General features: G+C 37.9%; 3 protein-coding genes across 3 annotated transcripts; 2 read left to right on the forward strand and 1 right to left on the reverse strand.

Annotated features, from left to right (window-relative positions):
- The first annotated feature begins 1,281 nt into the window (after positions 1 to 1,281).
- LOC107708505 (serine/threonine-protein kinase NIM1-like) lies at positions 1,282 to 4,253 on the forward strand. Its single transcript, XM_016512767.1, has 5 exons — positions 1,282 to 1,536; positions 1,621 to 1,713; positions 2,290 to 2,583; positions 2,748 to 3,016; positions 3,447 to 4,253. Exons 2-5 carry the CDS (start codon positions 1,677 to 1,679, stop codon positions 4,248 to 4,250), a joined length of 1,404 nt encoding a protein of 467 aa, XP_016368253.1. The 5' UTR covers positions 1,282 to 1,536; positions 1,621 to 1,676; the 3' UTR covers positions 4,251 to 4,253.
- Positions 4,254 to 5,826: 1,573 nt separating this feature from the next.
- On the reverse strand, positions 5,827 to 6,936 carry LOC107708506 (growth arrest and DNA damage-inducible protein GADD45 gamma-like). Its single transcript, XM_016512768.1, has 3 exons — positions 6,665 to 6,936; positions 6,347 to 6,554; positions 5,827 to 6,230 (listed from the first exon to the last, which is right to left on the reverse strand). Exons 1-3 carry the CDS (start codon positions 6,805 to 6,807, stop codon positions 6,117 to 6,119), a joined length of 465 nt encoding a protein of 154 aa, XP_016368254.1. The 5' UTR covers positions 6,808 to 6,936; the 3' UTR covers positions 5,827 to 6,116.
- Positions 6,937 to 9,864: 2,928 nt separating this feature from the next.
- Positions 9,865 to 11,245, forward strand: LOC107708507 (growth arrest and DNA damage-inducible protein GADD45 gamma-like). The gene is made up of 3 exons (XM_016512769.1): positions 9,865 to 9,980; positions 10,447 to 10,648; positions 10,739 to 11,245. The coding sequence occupies exons 1-3, from the start codon at positions 9,880 to 9,882 to the stop codon at positions 10,850 to 10,852; spliced, it is 417 nt and encodes a 138-aa protein (XP_016368255.1). The 5' UTR covers positions 9,865 to 9,879; the 3' UTR covers positions 10,853 to 11,245.
- Positions 11,246 to 18,501: the final 7,256 nt, after the last annotated feature.

Raw genomic sequence — 18,501 nt, forward strand, 5'->3', positions numbered from 1 at the left:
CTAAATGTTTTTAAATTATGTTCTGTTGTGTTCTTAATTTCAGTGTACATGTTTTTTGTCTTGCCATTATAATAAATGAACATTTATAAACAAATAGCTGTGAAGACTGCTATATGAGAGGTCATTCAGAAGGGGAGGATATGGCAGGTGACATGGACTTCCAGGAGATTACGGCCTGGTGCTCTTGCATTGGTTCGGGACACCTGTAAACACAACTGCCATTTTCCAGATAAAGCTTGTAATCTCATCAACAGAGATGGCTGGTAATTCGGTGCCTTCTTCAGGAACACACACATGCACATGCTCACAATACACTCTCATGACATCAAATACTAGGAAAATGCTGGTTCATTCAGGGAATCTGACTATTGAAATTAATTACTTACAATTACAGTTTAAATCACGAAAAATATATTTAAAATAATTTATTCTATGCAGACATTATTGCATGCAACATTATTAGTGCTATTTTAGTAATATATAATTTAGTAAAATAGAGTTTTTATTAATATTTTAAAGAAGCTTTTTTTCAGTTTTCATTTTAATTTAATTTGTAGTACATTTGTTATATGTGCTTCTGTCATTTTCATTTTTTTAAATTGTTTTATTTTTATTTCAGCTTTAGGTCATTTTAATACTATACTAATAATTTATATATATATATATATATAATACATATATAATACTAGTATTAGTATATATAGTATATACATATATAATACTATTAATAGTATTACATATATAATACTATACATAAATTTAGCAACAAACTAGTTTTTTAAATTATTTAATATTTATTTAATTTTTTTCAGCTTTATTTCAATTAACAAACATATTTTTAATAGTTTTAGTTAATGCTAACAAGATTGAATTTTATGACGTATTTTGAACTTATTTGGAAGAGAATAAAAGCAGATATTATACACCGAAGAAAACAGCATCTGACGTCATGCTCACGAGCAGCACACATGCTCTCCAGAATGAGAATGTAAAGCCCCATCATTCACATTGAGAGGCTAGCGGACTAGTAATAATCATATGAGCCAAACCCCTTTATGTGGTCCTGCAGTAATCTCATTAGTAATGCTGTTACATAACGTCTGATCCTACGCTGTACAGTCAGAGATCAGCCTCATTAAGATCACTGACAATCACGTCTCTAAAGTCTTCTGACCTCCTGTATGATTGTATATATCCCACCAGATTAAACATGACATATCTCCCACGAGTGCTTTAAAAGAATCAGTGGTGCACATGTTTGCTGGTTTTTCACTCTCCTTTGGCTGTGGTTCTTGGCTTTTGTTCATCACAGGCATCGTCTAGGACAGCGGGGAGGATTAAGGTAACTCTAAATAAAGCTGGCAGATTAGGAAACATGATACCAGCAGCATGTTCTCTCTCACTCTGACAGAGTCATGGATGGAGAGAGCTGAAGACTTCCTTGGAGACAGGAAGACTATCCAGGAGAAACCACATCAATGATTTTTATTCATGCAGTTACAGAAGAGGACAGTTAAAATGAATGTCTGCATGATGGTCATACATTACCTTAACAAAAACCTAATGTAACTGTTTGTTTTTAATCTGTAAAAGAAGATAAATATTATCATTTGACTTTAGAAACTCAATATGAACATGTGGACATATTCTTTGACTTCAAATCCTATAAAAAAGAAATGCAGCCATGCATTGGTCTTCTACAAGAGCACAGCGGTAAGGTCATTTATTTTACATGCTAATGTTATTTATAAATTTAGAGTCAACAAAGTGCAATTTACATGCTTGTTAACTTCTACAATAAACAATATAAATAATTAATAATCTTACGGAAAACGTTTTATTTATACGATTAGTGTTAGTATGGGCTGTAATTAAATGTCCATGCCAGCTAAAAATGTTCATTCTGATTGTTAAAGAACTATGGTTTTAATGGGATAGTTCACCCAAAAATGAAAATTCTGTCATCATTTACTCACTGCCAGGTTGTTCCAACCTTGTATGAGTTTCTTTCTTCTGCTGGTAACCATTGACTTCCACAGTATGGAAAAAAATTGATGACAGAATTTTCATTTTTGGTTGAACTATCCCTTTAAGATTGCGTATTATGGAGTTATTCCTCAATCAGGAACAAGAATATATTAAAAATGTATTTAGGATATTTTAATATATTCAAATATTTTCACAGTTATCGACATGCAACACATATACTGTTTTCTCATTTCTATGCATAAAAATATAGTGAACTGTAACTAATTTTCCTCTTGGTTACTGTTGGTTCCTGTTTTTCAGCCTTAAGCAGCTGCAAAATGCCTGCAAGGGCAAGTCAGGTGTCACCGCAGGTGCATCGGCACAACATTTACACTCTGACGGACAGCTCAGAATGTGGGTCAGAGCCGGAAGAGGACGCAGACCCTTCTAAGCATCTAACACCCCTGGAAAAGTTAACACTGGAAATGTGTAATGACGAAGATATCATAAAGGAACTGACGGTGGGCAGAAGGGTGGGCTTCTACAAAGTCCGCGGTCAGATCGGCTGTGGAAACTTTTCGAAGGTCAAACTGGCCATCCACGCCCTCACCAAAGGTAGAAGAGATTTAACGTAATCTAACTGGTTTTGAATAAACACTTGACTTTTTGAATCTAGGATAGGAAATGGTAAATGTTGGTAAAATGTCAGAATTAAGAAAGTAACAGGATTAATGTGTAACGACCTCATCCTGATTTTATTCCACATGCATCTCCTGTAGACAAGGTTGCCATTAAGATCATGGATAAGATGAGGCTCGATCTGCAGACCCAGAGGATGCTGTCTAAAGAAATCTCCAACATGGAGAGATTGTATCACCCAAACTTATTGCAACTCTATGAAGTACTGGAGACGCCAAGTCGGTTGTACCTGGTTTTGGAGTTCGCCGGAGGAGGAGATGTCCACACCAGAATCAGCTCCGGAGGAAAACTCTCTGACCAAGAGAGCAAGATTGTATTCGCCCAAATCCTGTCAGCAGTTAAATACATGGTTAGACCTTCTATATCAATAATATATCACTTTTTAAAATCTAGATTATAGAAAACATACCAATAGTAAGTCATAGTAAGTACAGTAAAATTGTTAAACGGGTCACTGACATGATGTTCATTTTTATCCAGATCTATTAACTCAAAAACACTTAAAAATGCAGTGCATGGTTTGAATACACCTCTTCTATGAAGAGCACATTTCTGCATTAAAATTTAATTTGAAAAACTAAATTTAAATTAAATTTAAACTAAATTTTGGAAAACCATATAAATCCAACAAAATAAAGATTTCAAAGGATTTTTAAACTAGATTTTAAAAGATTTCTTTTTTCCATTTTTTATGGTATGTGTCATTGACCCAAATAATTTTAATCACTGGATGAGAGTTGAATTGATGACAGATAATTATATATCTGTGTTCATTTCAGCATGAGAACAACATCATCCATCGTGATCTGAAGGCAGAAAATGTTCTTTATACAACCAACTCCTGCATAAAAGTGGCTGATTTTGGCTTCAGCACAAGGGTCAACAATCTCAACCAAGCCCTAGACACCTATTGCGGTTCTCCTCCTTATGCAGCTCCAGAACTCTTCAAAGATGAGTCTTGCATCGGGCCACCTGTGGATGTGTGGGCAATGGGCGTCCTACTTTTTTTCATGGTGACTGGCACATTGCCTTTCCGCGCTGACACTGTGGCCAAGTTGCGCCAAAGCGTGCTGGAGGGTGCCTACGTCCTGCCAACCTGGGTATCAGCTCCATGTCAGCGGCTGATCAGGGGGATCTTGAAGCCAGAACCTTCAGAGCGATGCGCAATAGACCAGATGCTGGGCTGCGAGTGGCTGCTGCCAGTGGAACTCTTCCGGCCAATTCCTCCCTTATACCAGCTCAACCCCATCCATCTAATAGAGGCCGGCCCAGGGGAGTTAGACGGAGACCAGGAAGAGGTAAAAGGTATCCTTGAGAAACTGGGAGTCACTCAGGAACATATTCTCAATAACCAAGGAAAACGCATTCGCAGTCCCATTACAGGGGTTTACCGCATACTACTGCACAGAGTTAAAAGAAACAATGGAGCCGAGTCTGCACCTATAATCAGTGGAGTCGTCAAAGATCCTAAAAGAGACAGTCTCCGTGCCTACAGGAACCTACTACACTCCTCAAAACTGTGTGTGCTTCTTAAAGGCATAGTTCATCCCTTTTATTCAGTCTTTTTCTCCATAGTACAATGAAAGTCAAAACAATACTTGACCCCAATGACTTTCATTGCATATGTTCAAAACAACAATGCAACATTTTAAAAAATATCTTCTTTTGATGTTTCACAGAATAAAGAAGGTACAGATTTGGGATAACATGAGGGTGAATAAATTAAGAAAGTTTAAATTTTTGGGCAGACAACTATTTACAAACCTGCCTAATATTGTGGGAGTTGTGGCATTACTGATGTTCACTTGTAGCACAAATAATTTAATAGATCAAATCAATGAGAAACTACATGCTAATTCTTATTAACTTCAACAGTACTTTTAAAATAGTTTTCTTTTGCACAAGAAATTTTACTTAATTGTCAGTGGCTTAACTTATGTATGTTTCAGTCAGCCAGCTTTAAAAAAAAAAAAAAAAAAAATTGCAAATAAAAACGTATTACATTTGTCGACTTTTACTGCTTTCCTCCATTTTTGTGTACAAACTTTCACTAAATAGCCCTACATATTCAGTTTACAGGCTCTCTGTGCGTTCATTGAAGCCCCTCTCTCAACGCTGAGTGCTGCAGCAATCCGTGCAGAAGCCACGGGCGGTTTGTAAACAATACAGCAACTGACAGGGAGCCATACGAGTGCCAGCCCAACACTCACCCCCCGCGGCACAGCCTTCACCTCCCATCTGCGCTACTTGGCAGATGGAGTAGCGTCGTGGCTCAGACATCTGCCGAGGTAACAATGAGTTCCTTGTGCTGGGGCCCCCAATTTAACGGGACAGCGCGCTACTATTGTGCTGTAGCTATACACATGCAGATCGCCAGCGGCTGCAGATGGAGAGTTACTTAAGAATGAAAACTTTAGGAATGGACATTATTCACTATAGACGTCATTTTACGTTTCGGGAATGAAAACGAGGCTGAGGGATACGCGTGCAGTGAGTTCAAGATATAGCTATGGCGTCTACTTTTAACACGTTTCTTGAGTATAGCCTATATCACTAGGAAATTGATGCATTTTGCAATGCCGTGTCAGCTGAACAAGATATAGCCTACAACAATACAACTCAGCTACTGAACGTCGATCCCTCACAGCCTCGTTTTCATTCTCGAAATATAAATATATCCATGACATAGGTTACCAGCTAAGGTGTGTGAATGTGTTATGAATGCAATTAAAATGTTTGGCATCTGCTGAAGAGTGAACACATGACACAATTGTTCATTTTTAATACATTTATTTTTTATGCATTCCGTAATTTCTACAATGCAAAATTTGTAATGCAAAGTCTGAAACAACATTTAAATAGTTTTCTTACATATCAAATATTTCTAGTGAAACCTTTCGAGATTTTTAAGTTAGTTTTTTTTTTCTTTTATGTCATATTAATATTTCTAAAGTGAAACCTTTAGAGAATAAGACAATTCTGGAAAGTGGAAAGCACATTGCCGACAATAAGATACGTTATATTGTGCAGCAATTACATTTTTAAAAATGTCCGAGATGTTAAAGTCCATTTTTAAAAACGTTACTTCGACGCACCGCTGCGTCCTCTGCGTGTCCAACTCATGCGATATTTGCTCTGTGGAACAGAGACAAAACTCGCTTCTCCTTCCTCTCCAAACCTCATCCGCACAAAGAATGAGGGCCATTGTGTCGCTCTCGTGGCATACCTGACCTCATTCACATAAAGAATGAGGATCATCTTGGCATGGACGGGACGAGGAACGACGTAGAACCGCGAGGGCCACTCGGGCCTGCCTCGCGCTGCCTGGACGGTTCAGCCTCCTCAGGAGCATCCAGGGATGTGGAAACATCAGCATCCTTGCTTCGAAGGATGAGTCGAGTATTCCTCAAGGTTTGCAGCATCTCAACAGAGAAGAGTAAAGCTCCAGATCAACGCTCGGGCAGAGTGATCTCAGGAACCCACTCGTTATCGCTGCGACTTTCTTCACAGAACAGGTGAAGCTTCTCCAGAGCTGGATCCTCCCATGAGTCCTCAGCTGGTTTCTGTTGTGATGAAGAAAAATGCAAGTTTAGCTTGGCATCCAAAACGTTGCAAATGCATAAATATAGTTTCTGCTTTTGCTAATGAGTGTAAAATATTTTCCTTTGCGCATACATACCGTGATAAGAACGCAGTGAGCATCCTCAAATTGTTCAGCATTGTCACCAACAATCTCAGAAAGACGTTGCATGTCATTCACTCTGACGATGCTGATGTCGTTGTCGAAACAGAAGGCTTGGATGAGAGTGAAGTGGATTTGGAGAGCAATGTCGCACTCGAACTCTTCATCCATCGCCAGGACGCAGAAAGACACGCTGTCTGGGTCACTGAAATACAAGAAAAGGCAAATTATAAGCACAATTTGTACTACTAAATCAGTCGAAACGCTTGATAAAAGTTGTTGCATGAAGGAAGAATCAATGGACAGCATACTCACACATTCATAACTTTGGCAGATTCGTAAACGCCAATGGTAAGGCAGTCGTTCGCTTTGGCAGAAAACAAAACTTCTTCCAGTGCTTTTCCAGTGCACTGAGCTCTCTCGCTGGGCTTCTGGATGACAACTTCCTCGAGAGTCATGATGATGCTGGTTTAGTAATTCCACAAGGAGCAGATAGCAGAGCTGAAGCTGGATGAAAGGATTGGTGCTCTAACGGCGAGAGCTCGCAGGTTTTATACTCCCCGGCTCGTAGTGGCTTTGAAAGAAGCGTCCTCTGATTGGTTCATATGAATGGTGCATTGGTATGCTAATGTTATTGTCACACTCCGGCTCGTGGCAGATTGATGAGGGCTGTAATGCCACTTTTTAAGACTTTCTGCAGACTTCAACTAATTATTTGATTATTTAATGTTTATATTATAGAACCAAATGCATTGATACGTTTGAGCAGTATCTTATTTTTAGGCCTACTTTATTTTTATTTAGATAGCCTATTAGTCTTTTACAAAAGCATATTTATTTATTTGGCAAAGTTTTGTGCGTTTTAGTATCTTAGCTGTATTAAAATGTTTTATTATCTCTCTAACTCCGGACCAAATACACATAACTGTTTAAAAAGTAATATCTCTCCTCACTCTCAACACATTAGTGTATATATTCTCTTTTTGAGCTAATTTGTTTGATCAAATATATAGTAGGTATTTAGCAATGCATTTAGTAAGATGAGGTATATTACAGAGAATCAAATTACACTTCTATTTGTTGAATGCGTTTGCGTATTTTTTTAATGGTTAAAGTGAGCAAATGTGGATAAGGGGATTGCATCCCCCCGCCCTCAGCGCAAAAGACAGGTGGAGTGTGGCCATCTGTGGAAACGGCCCTATTGTGAACTCAGAAACTTCTATTATTAGAGGCCTTTACAAATGCAAATAAGATGCGCGTGCCATGACGCCCCGCTGCCCAATCTGGCCTGCTACGTCCACGGACCACGTGACCAGAGGCAGCTTTCCAAATGTAGGCCACCCTGAAAATTTAGCAGTTTATATTCGTATGTTCTCCAAGTGCAGAAACATTCGCAGCCTTAACGCATTTAATGATGTGCGAATAAACAGCTTGGTTTAAATGCGCGGATATTTTTGTCATTTTGTTGACAGGTTTTAATAAAAATTGGGGGGAAAACAAAACTATATCAGAATCACAGATCATTACGAATGCAAGCTTATATGGAAGGAAATAGGTTTTTTTTGTTTTTGTTTGAGAGGCTAAAGATAACAGGTTGACAATGACTGATGCAGGCCCATTGTTACCCCGCAGAACAGGAGCAGATGGAGAGGCCTCACTTTAGGATGCCCCCATTGGCCTCTCGCAGCCCAGCAGCGCATATGACTATTGTGTGCAAGTTTTTTTTGTTTTTTTTTTGTCTGGAGCTTAAATAGATTCAGTTGAAGTTTTCGTTATAGTGATCGCTGCAGCAATAGGAAAAACTATGTAAAATATTGTTTTACATGTATAATTTTGGCAAGTTAAGTTGCATACATGCAAACGATATAAATTATAGCTTTAACATATAAAAAGACACTTACAATAATACAGAAAGTTCTATAGAGCGTACATTTGTGCTTTATTTACACAGTACAGAGTACAAACAAGGAAAGAAAGAGAAAGAACTGGTTTCAAATAGCAAAGACACTTGCAACGAGAATAGATGCATTGTTCTAGTATCACATCTGCAGGCCGGGCATCCCGTCCCTGCCCCCCTTAGTGCGCGAGAGTGACAGGTGTTCCAAGACAAAGCTGCTCGAGCGCAAAGCAGACTAATCGAACAATTGCTTTTACTTAATCTCTCCTGCAGCTGCAGATTAGGACATCCATCTGTTACAAAGCCATTGCATTTTACTCTATATGACTTACCTGTCATCAAAGGAATAAAAGTCAGCCAGAAGTTTGTTCAGACGTGTTCAAGACGATTTTAATAAAAGTTACAAGCATAGGAACTAAACAAATATAGGCCTAAAGCTTACACATTAAACAAGTTAAGGCTATGATTCTAAATGCAATTAAGAATATTTATATAACGTTTATTATCGAAAGGCACCATAAAAAGTGTTTGTGTCCGCAGGCATAGATAGAAGTCTCAGTTGATAAACAGAATTATGTTCAGAATTATGAAAATACAGCAGAAATTTGCTCAGCTGATCCTCATCTTCCCCCATCAGCAGATGGGGAGTGTTTCCATAGCAAAAGAGAAGCACGTCCAGATGCCACGCGCCGTAAATCCGGTCACCTTTGGGTATGCAAATTAGCCACGCGTATGTGACACAATCAGCAATAGGTAATAAATAACCTTCAGCACATAAAAATCAACCTCAACAGTTTGATAAACTCACCCATCTGTGACAAGCACATTACCCCGATTTTATTTTTAATAAAAAGGCTTGCTCGAACTATATTTCGATTGTCATTAACAAATTTAAATAAACCCTTTTCTTTTGCTTAACTCTTTTTTTATAGAAACAATTAATACACGCCCAAACTAAAATTCATATGCCTAACTATTCGCAGATTGAGCAATGATGGAATGTATAGGCCTACATGTTGGTTAATTCACTCAGTATGCCTATTTATTGATTGTTTTGGTCAACGTCAATATTGTAGGTTAAAATTTATATAAGGAAGTTTATCGTTCTGAAACTGGTCAACATTTGCCACCATCAGCCTTTTTGCATTCACTAGTTCATAAAACAGTAAAAACATGTCAATGAACAATATTTATTAAAAAAAAAGTAAAAAAAAAAAGTAAACTGTTTAAATGTTTAAACTTATTTTCGCAAAACGTGAACCTTTCTAAACTATCTCATGACAGCTACTCATCAACATGCGCGTATTTTTTCTGAGCTTGTTGAATTTCTGCCACCTCTTTTGAGTAGAATAAGTCGGTCTATTTAATTAGGACAAAAGTGAAAGGATCAGAGTTTGATCCTTTCTTACAGTTCTATAGATGTCGTGCATGTCTAAAGGCACGCGCCTTGGAAACGTCCTTTGCTTTATTGTTCAGAACAGCCAATCAGAACGCGGGGTGCAAACGCGTGCCACTATACCACTATAAGTACTGGTCGCGTGTCAGCTGGAAACTCACTCGCAACTTATTTCGCTCCGCTCGAGCCACTACTATACTTCAAACACAGCTACTGCCTACTTTAACTCAAACCAAAATGGTGAATGAAGGAAAATCTCTATCCGAAGCCCTGCTGTCTGCCAAGGCGGAGGGTCGCCTCACTGTTGGCGTCTATGAATGCGCAAAAAGAATGAACGAGTAAGTTTGGAGGAACGTCTTCCATGCGATAATCCATTTCCTGTCTATTTAACCATGCCATTGCTGCTGTGTGGGTTACCTCATTTCAAACATACTTTTGTTTTTACAGGGACCCTGATAGTGTGTCTTTCTGCTTGTTGGCCACTGATGACTTTGAGTGCGACATCGCTCTCCAGATCCATTTTACTCTGATCCAAGCGTTTTGCTTTGACCTATACTTCAAACACAGCTACTGCCTACTTTAACTCAAACCAAAATGGTGAATGAAGGAAAATCTCTATCCGAAGCCCTGCTGTCTGCCAAGGCGGAGGGTCGCCTCACTGTTGGCGTCTATGAATGCGCAAAAATAATGAACGAGTAAGTTTGGAGGAACGTCTTCCATGCGATAACCCATTTCCTATCTATTTAACCATGCCATTGCTGCTGTGCGGGTTACCTCATTTCAAACATACTTTTGTTTTTACAGGGACCCTGATAGTGTGTCTTTCTGCTTGTTGGCCACTGATGACTTTGAGTGCGACATCGCTCTCCAGATCCATTTTACTCTGATCCAAGCGTTTTGCTTTGACAACGACATCAGCATAGTCAGAGTAAACGACCTGAAACGTCTCAACGCTCTTGTTGGTACCAAGGGTCAACTCGAGGACGCTCACTGTGTCCTTATAACGGTGAGAATATGTTCATATCTAACATTTAAGTGCAAGTTAATTTGTGCCCAGACTTGGTTTTTTAAAAACCCTTCTGCTCCGTTTTAACAGAACCCAGCTGAGGACTCATGGGAGGATCCAGCTCTGGAGAAGCTTCACCTGTTCTGTGAAGAAAGTCGCAGCTATAACGAGTGGGTTCCTGAGATCACTCTGCCCGAGCGTTGATCTGGAGCTTTACTCTTCTCTGTTGAGATGCTGCAAACCTTGAGGAATACTCGACTCATCCTTCGAAGCAAGGATGCTGATGTTTCCACATCCCTGGATGCTCCTGAGGAGGCTGAACCGTCCAGGCAGCGCGAGGCAGGCCCGAGTGGCCCTCGCGGTTCTACGTCGTTCCTCGTCCCGTCCATGCCAAGATGATCCTCATTCTTTATGTGAATGAGGTCAGGTATGCCACGAGAGCGACACAATGGCCCTCATTCTTTGTGCGGATGAGGTTTGGAGAGGAAGGAGAAGCGAGTTTTGCCTCTGTTCCACAGAGCAAATATCGCATGCGTTGAACACGCAGAGGACGCGGCGGTGCGTCGAAGCAACGTTTTTAAAAATGGATTTTAACATCTCGGACATTTTTACAAATGTAATTGCTGCACAATATAACGTATCTTATTGTCGGCAATGTGCTTTCCACTTTCCAGAATTGTCTTATTCTCTAAAGGTTTCACTTTAGAAATGTTGATATGACATAAAAGGAAAAAAAAGAAAGAAAGAAAAAAAAACTAACTTTATAATCTCTAAAGGTTTAACTTTAGAAAAATGTGATTAAAAATGAAGACAAAATATTTAAATATGTTCTTAAATAGACAAAGGAAATTGAAAAAATGGTAAAAATTATTACACTTTTTTTTTTTACTTTAGACCTTTTTTATGAGACAAAAATGAGTTAAAAATTTGTTTAAACTTGTTTGTGCAGCAACTTATTTTTTTTTTACATGTCATGAAAATGCAGGAAAATGTCAGTGACTTTATAGGCCTCATCTTTACTTGCAGTGCTTGGAGAAAACCTTAATATGCAGAATTTGATTATAATGTATACCTACAAAACATTGTATGTGTTCTCAATTTTTATGCGAGTTGACTTTTATATTAAAACTTGACAGTGTGGTCTTCCCACAAATGCCTAAATACTAAGATGACTTATAATCTACAGTTTTTCTCTAAATCAACCTGATTAGCCTCTCTTATAAAATTAACAATAATGTAACAACATAAGTTCCTCTTTTATATAGAAAATTTGAAATTTACTCAACAGAGGCACTTGCCAGAATGATGAGGCTCAACCAATCTAATCTGTAATGGGGGAAAAACCTGATCTCACCTATAAAAATGTAATTTTATAGTCCTAATTAACTCACCAAAACATCTACAGTATAGAATTGGGAATGCAATCAAGAAAGAAATGTAGTTATTTAACAAATTACAGGCCAGGCTGAGCAAACCACAGGATAAATACATTGCTAATATACAAGTAATAAAACAATCAAGAGGCCCTAATTACATATTCGGAATCATGAAATGAAATATTTTCTTTGAACAGCTTCAAAATAAAATAAATTAGGATTCCATGGCTTAATAACTCAATATTACCACTTAATATCTCAGACTGCTGATGTATGGTGACATGGTTGTTTGCTCTGTCTCCTGTTGTTGATTTGTTTTAAACAGCATAAAAATACATATTGACGGATCTTGAGTAAGGTCATATATATATATATATATATTACTATTTTTAGCCAATTCTCTTGAAATGATTAAGTAAGAAGAACACTATTTTATGCAATTCAAAGTTGTTTACTAGCAAATAGTCACTCACTGCAGAGCACACTGGATGAAAAGTTTATACTAATTTATACTTCATTGCTTTAAAGCTCGACATTTACTTTTTTTTTACACATTAAACAAGTTAGGGCTTAAAGTGCATTGTTTATTTATACAATTTTACATTGTTATACAAAATATTACACAATAGTCTCATTTGCCTCAGGCACGTTGTGATAGCATATGTTGAAATGTAAGATTTTCCACAAGAGCAATAAATCGAGAAAGCTTGGTGAGGAGTAATTATCTGCAAATTAAACAAATAAACAAAATACACATATTTGTGTGACTATAGCTTCTATTGAAATGTGTCTGATTAACGACAAAATGAACATGACCCTAAGTGAATCGTCAGCATATATTAGTGTTCTGATTCAAAATAATCTCCAATACTGACTGTACTTCCTCCTGCATATATTGGTGAAGCACGATTTCCTCTGCTCGGCTCAGATGACAGAACCTTCCTAACAACAGAGTCTGATTGGTTAAGAAAGTGCCATCTGGTCACCCTCCCACACTTCCCCCATACAATCTCAAACATATTATGTTGTCAAACAAGAAAGTAATTCAATATTTGAGATTGTAGTTTTTAGCACCTTATAGATAATAGACTTTTAAAAACAAAATATTTATATTTTTTAAATTTGAATGTAAATGAAAATATCCAATAACTCTTAGATTATTTTCCCCATTTCTTACATTTCTTTCCCCCCACCATTTTTACTTTTTACCTTTGAAATGATTCTGCAGTGACAATTTTTTAAAAGTAAAAAGAAATAATTCCATGAAGCTTCTCAAATAACGTGAAGCCATAAAAACTGTAATATGTATAATTGTGCAAGACGTAGCAGAATTAGTTAGTTAACACTTAGACTTAGTTTGAAATAGATTTAGATTGAGCATTGCATGCAAGGTATCTGAAGTCATCTACTCTTATACTACACATTAAAATACTGCACATGATTGCAGAAGTTATAAGATATAACCAAAAGTTATAATCAACTGTTTCTCAACTAATCTCTTTTAATCAACTATGCATTTAATATTTTTAACATTCAGAAACATATAATGACTTTGCCACAGAGTGCAGCTGAACTTGCATTACCCCTGCAACTTTGTTTTAAACTTCCAAAAGAGTAAAGAAGTGATCAAATAAGCCCCTGAAGAACAATACGTCAGCATGCAGGCGAGCTCCATTGTGCTCTTTCAGACAGCCAGCGCCTGCAGAATACAAATAAAGCCAAGCACTAAAACCTAAAACCTAAAACCTACCCAGAGACTAGGCCACAAAAACCTGCTCCATCTGCTCTGCTGCATAATGAGCCGGAGTGAAGGTACCTAGCAGGGGGAGGAGAGGAAGAGGGACAGGGCGGCCCTGTGCCTGGCACAAGCCAGTCGTTATACAACCGTCCCCCCCGAGATATTTGCCTCTCACCCCCTCCACCACAGCGTAGCCCTCACAAAGACCTCCAATTGGGGCGTGTTTCTACTGGTGGACCACTTTGGAGCACTCAGGGAGGACCTACACATGTTCCAGAGCTGAAGTCTGCTGTCACGTCCAGACACTGATTGATATAAGAGCATGCCGTCTGCGTGGATGAGTGCTGCTCTGCATACATCACCCCAGCTGTCTTGGTCTGTAAAGGGTTTTAACTGCCTTATTATAATATTGCATTATCCCTGTGGTCCTATCGCATGGCCTTTTCAGCCAACCCTCATCCCCTCCTCCCAAAGTGGAGACACCCCAGGAACAGCAGCAGATGGTGGTGAAGGGTGAATTGGGAAGGGTTCTCCTGTTGCCCAGGCTACTGCCATTGGTATTTCTGTTGTCCCAACAAACACCTTATCAAGAACCAGCCCTGGGGTGATACAAAACGTTGAGGGAGCAAACAGAGGAATGTTTTGATTGTGATGTCAACAAAATCAACAAGGTTTTCCATGAGCAACACCGTTAAATGTGTTTGTAAAAACTACAGTGCACTTTTGCTATGCATGCATCACTTGTGTTCAAAACTAGATTTGTCCAAATTTATAAATAAGTTTTTCCATTTAAGATTTTTTAAAATGTTTTTGGAAGAATTTTGAAAAACATTAAATTTGTGGAATATTATTACAATTTAATAGAACTATTTTCTAATTTAATATATTTAAAAAATTTAATTTATTTCTGTGATGGCAAAGCTGATTTTTCAGTAGCATTACTCCTCTTCAGAAATCATTCTAATATGCTGATTTGATGCTCCAAAAAAAAACAAAAAAACTTTTTATCATCAATGTTTTTGCTGCTTAACTTCTTTGTGGAAAGTAATCGATATGTTGGGATATATTATTTTTTAATTAAATTTTTTTTTTATTCAGCAAGGATTCATTAAATTGATCAAAAGTGATAGTAAAGACATTTATAATGTTACAAAAGATTTTTATTTCAACTAGATGCTATACTTTTGCACTTTCTATTCATCAAAGAATCCTGAAAAAAAATCTTTCATGGTTTCCACAAAATATTAAGCAGTACAAACAACATTTTGAACACTCATAATAATAGGGATCATTATTAATAATGATTTCTGAAGGATCATGTGACACTGAAGACTGGAGTAATGCTACTGAAAATTCAGCTTTGCCATCACAGAAACAAATTACATTTTTAAAACAAAAATAGAAAACAATAATTTTTCACAATTTAACTATTACTGTATTTTTTATCAAACAAATGCAGCCTTGGTGAGCATAAGAGACGTCTTTCAAAATGATTAAAAAAATCTTAAATCACTCCAAACTTTCACAGTTCATTCTGGCTAATTCATTCTGGTCGTGTGTTGCCCTGGCAGGCTGGAAAGCAGGCCTGCAGATTATAGTGTGCAGTAAGAGAGGCTCCAGTCTGCAGTGTATGGTAATCACTCATTATGTGAGCCAGCTGACTTTATGAACAGGGTCAGAAGGTCAGCCCTCCTTGCTTAATGCTGACAGCCCCGCACGAGCGTCAGGGCCTCCACATCACCTGCTCAAACATTCAAATACATGTGGAGCTTTAGTCTCAATAAATCTCATTTTGAATTAGCAGGCAACCCAAAGTCCTAGTTTGATTCATATGGTAAAAGATGATGCAAATATTAGCATTTAAGTTTCAGTATTTAGAAACTAATTAAGATGGCAGCAGGCGACTATATTTACACTAAAGGTGGTCACAGAGCAATTTTACAAGCAAATAATGTCAATAGCATAAAGATGCATGAAACACAGCTCTCACAGAAGTCACTTTCAAAACAAGTAAGTTTCTGTTGGTGACCAACGACCAACTAAATCTGCATGGGGAAATCTTTCGCCCTTACATGAAACTTGTGTGGATTCTATACTGAAATAACTGGATTTCGCATGCGAAAATTCACTGAACAACAGTAAATGTGACTGAAATTTATGTGTAAAAAAAGTAGGTGCTAATTATACAGTGTAAACAGCAGTAGATGTTTGCATCAAGTATAAATAGCAACAAACTGCACTGCATCTTGTTTACACTAATTGCAAGTAGTGATTGATGCTGTTCACACAAAGAATAAATATGCTATTTATAGTTAAAGTAAAACATTTGAGCAACGGTGGGTGGAGTTAATGGAAAAAAATCAACAAGTTTGGCTATTTGCACTTAAAAATTATTAAAATGTTCAAAGCACTGAACTACATGGCTGCAGTTAAAGGGACAATTCACCCAAATGAAAAACTACACAATTTTTTTGTGGAAAACAAAAGTTATTTAAAATAAAATTTGCCCATACAAAGCCACATTGCCCAAAGTGGCTTTGGACCCCATTTACTTTCATTGTATATGAAAAAAAACAGTTGTGAAAGAAAGTATGTGGAACAACACGAGGGTGAATAAATGAAAGTTTTCATGTTTAGGTGAACTGGCCCTTTAACAGGTGTTGATCACTAATTGCATATTGTGTACTTCTGTCTCCGTTTACACTTGCAGCGATAAGAAAACATGTTTGTATGTGTATGCTATCCATTGTCTCATTACAGAAGTGTCAGCCTCATATCAGCGCCAGATCAAGGGCGTGCAGAGCTGATCCATGCTGGCAACTGTTGACAAAATGCAGCTCTATCTGCCAGACATTGTTATGTCTTGAAGATTGCTGGAGGCTTACCAGCTTTTGCAGTCTGTCTTGATAGTGCTGGACTAGGCCGGATCGGTTGTGGTTTTTTTGTGTATGTTAGGGGGTTTGGGTCAGGGAGTTTGTCTCTAGTGGCCAGCTATGCTTGGGCCCTGAGGGCTGCAGAGGAGCCGTATCAGATGGTTAAAAGGAGGAGGTGCAGAAAGTCTCCCCCCCATCTATGAGCAGACAAAAGCTGCAGCCTCCTCTCCTGCTCCTAAACTCAAAGACTCAAAGTAGGGGGGAATCAGGGGTGTGTTAGAACACAAAAGTGCACAGAGCCTCCTGTCAAAAGGAAATAAAAAAATGGAGAAAAAAACTCCCTTCCCTTTGTTGAACTTCTGAAAGAATGGCGTGGTCGCAGTGGCAGCTGCTGCGCCTGCACAGGACATTTGAGATGCCCCCTTTTCATAAATACAAAGTCTGGAAGCGGTGGGGGTATGTAGAGGACAAGGAGTATTGAGGATTTGTGTTCAAAACGAAAGGCACACTTTGGAGATTCGACCATCTCGTGGCAGTAAAGGGATGCGGGGAGGGAAGGGGGGAAGGTGTGGTGGTCTGATCTGCTGAAAAAAAAAAACTTTTGGAGATGACAGCCTTTAACGCGAGTATATCCATCACTACACAAAAGAGTTCCACAGGGCGGCCATATGGGCAGAGGATCCTTGTCTTTTGTCTGAAAATCGCCGGTACCTTTTATCACAGCTTAAACAACCACTAAGAATTCAGCAAACAAATGTCTTCACATTTAGCTTTGGGGTATTTATTAATTTATTTCCCTTCAAAGCAAGTCGTGTGCAGTATAAAAGTGGGTGCAGATGTGAAGACTTTAGTTTTGATGTTCTTAGGAGCAGAACTCATTTAGCTTTAAACGACTCCTTTACTACTTTAGCAGAATTTCAGGAATTTAAAAACAGCCTACGTTTAAAAATACGTTTGTGAAAAGAAATGTCTGCAGTGCATATGCATGCAGTTTGCTTTGTTTTGGAGAGTGCACGTGAGAAGAATCTACGCACTCGCTGTTTTAAGGAGAAAGTTCAAAGAGGCCCAAGATAATTAATCTTGAGAAGCTCTACAGATCTGGTGCACTTACAAATAGTACTGACTAATGTATAACGGGCGCCCTCTTGTGGTACTTCTGTAAAATACAGGGCTGGTTATTTGCATCAGCTTCTGTTTCCTGCAAAACTTTCAGTACAGCGTCTATAAATACCTAATAAAATGTATACATATCAACAACAACACCACCAATAATAATAATAATAATAATAATACATTTATTTTATTTGCAGATATGCCACATTTATAATATAAATTTGTATTTGTTCTGTAATGCCGTTCTTTGTTTATGCATTAAAATATCGGCTACAATTCTATACATGATATCAATAATAATGTAACTAATTAAAAAATGTGTGTTCTTGTCACACATTGCATGTTCTTATTATAGTAATAACAGTACATTATGCGTACTTAAATGCATAATTAAATTAAAAGCAGCTAACCCTAAGCTAAACCCTAACATTAGGATATAGCAACCCTAAATACATGTTGTTAATTATTATCACTCTGTATTTAAATGTATAATTACACTTAAAATAAGGACACCTTAAAATAATTAATCTTATGGGGAAACGGTACAAATATTGAATTTAAAACATTTGGTGACTTCAGCTGGTGTTGAGAGTCTCATATGTGTTGCTGTCTCCACCTAGTGGTTACAAAGTCCACTTACAGGCTATTTTATAGGCTCAACAGGCTGTGTGGTCGAGGCGAGCTAGCCTGAATGATTGCATGGTAGTCTAACACACACACACACACACACACATATATATATATATATATATA

This window comes from Sinocyclocheilus rhinocerous, unplaced genomic scaffold (assembly GCF_001515625.1).
Source record: "Sinocyclocheilus rhinocerous isolate Xijiao unplaced genomic scaffold, SAMN03320098_v1.1 scaffold506, whole genome shotgun sequence".
Lineage (NCBI taxonomy): Eukaryota > Metazoa > Chordata > Actinopteri > Cypriniformes > Cyprinidae > Sinocyclocheilus > Sinocyclocheilus rhinocerous.

Bases quoted from the DNA above. Each gene is read 5' to 3' on its own strand.
- LOC107708507 (XM_016512769.1), top strand. From the start codon at position 9,880: ATGGTGAATGAAGGAAAATCTCTATCCGAAGCCCTGCTGTCTGCCAAG. The intron at 9,981-10,446 runs GTAAGTTTGGAG...TTGTTTTTACAG, and splicing joins TGCGCAAAAAGAATGAACGA to GGACCCTGATAGTGTGTCTT. The intron at 10,649-10,738 runs GTGAGAATATGT...CCGTTTTAACAG, and splicing joins CTCACTGTGTCCTTATAACG to AACCCAGCTGAGGACTCATG.
- LOC107708505 (XM_016512767.1), top strand. From the start codon at position 1,677: ATGCAGCCATGCATTGGTCTTCTACAAGAGCACAGCG. The intron at 1,714-2,289 runs GTAAGGTCATTT...CCTGTTTTTCAG, and splicing joins TCTTCTACAAGAGCACAGCG to CCTTAAGCAGCTGCAAAATG. The intron at 3,017-3,446 runs GTTAGACCTTCT...TGTTCATTTCAG, and splicing joins TGTCAGCAGTTAAATACATG to CATGAGAACAACATCATCCA.
- LOC107708506 (XM_016512768.1), bottom strand. From the start codon at position 6,807: ATGACTCTCGAGGAAGTTGTCATCCAGAAGCCCAGCGAGAGAGCTCAG. The intron at 6,555-6,664 runs GTGAGTATGCTG...CTTGTATTTCAG, and splicing joins TCTGCCAAAGTTATGAATGT to TGACCCAGACAGCGTGTCTT. The intron at 6,231-6,346 runs GTATGTATGCGC...TCATCACAACAG, and splicing joins CTCACTGCGTTCTTATCACG to AAACCAGCTGAGGACTCATG.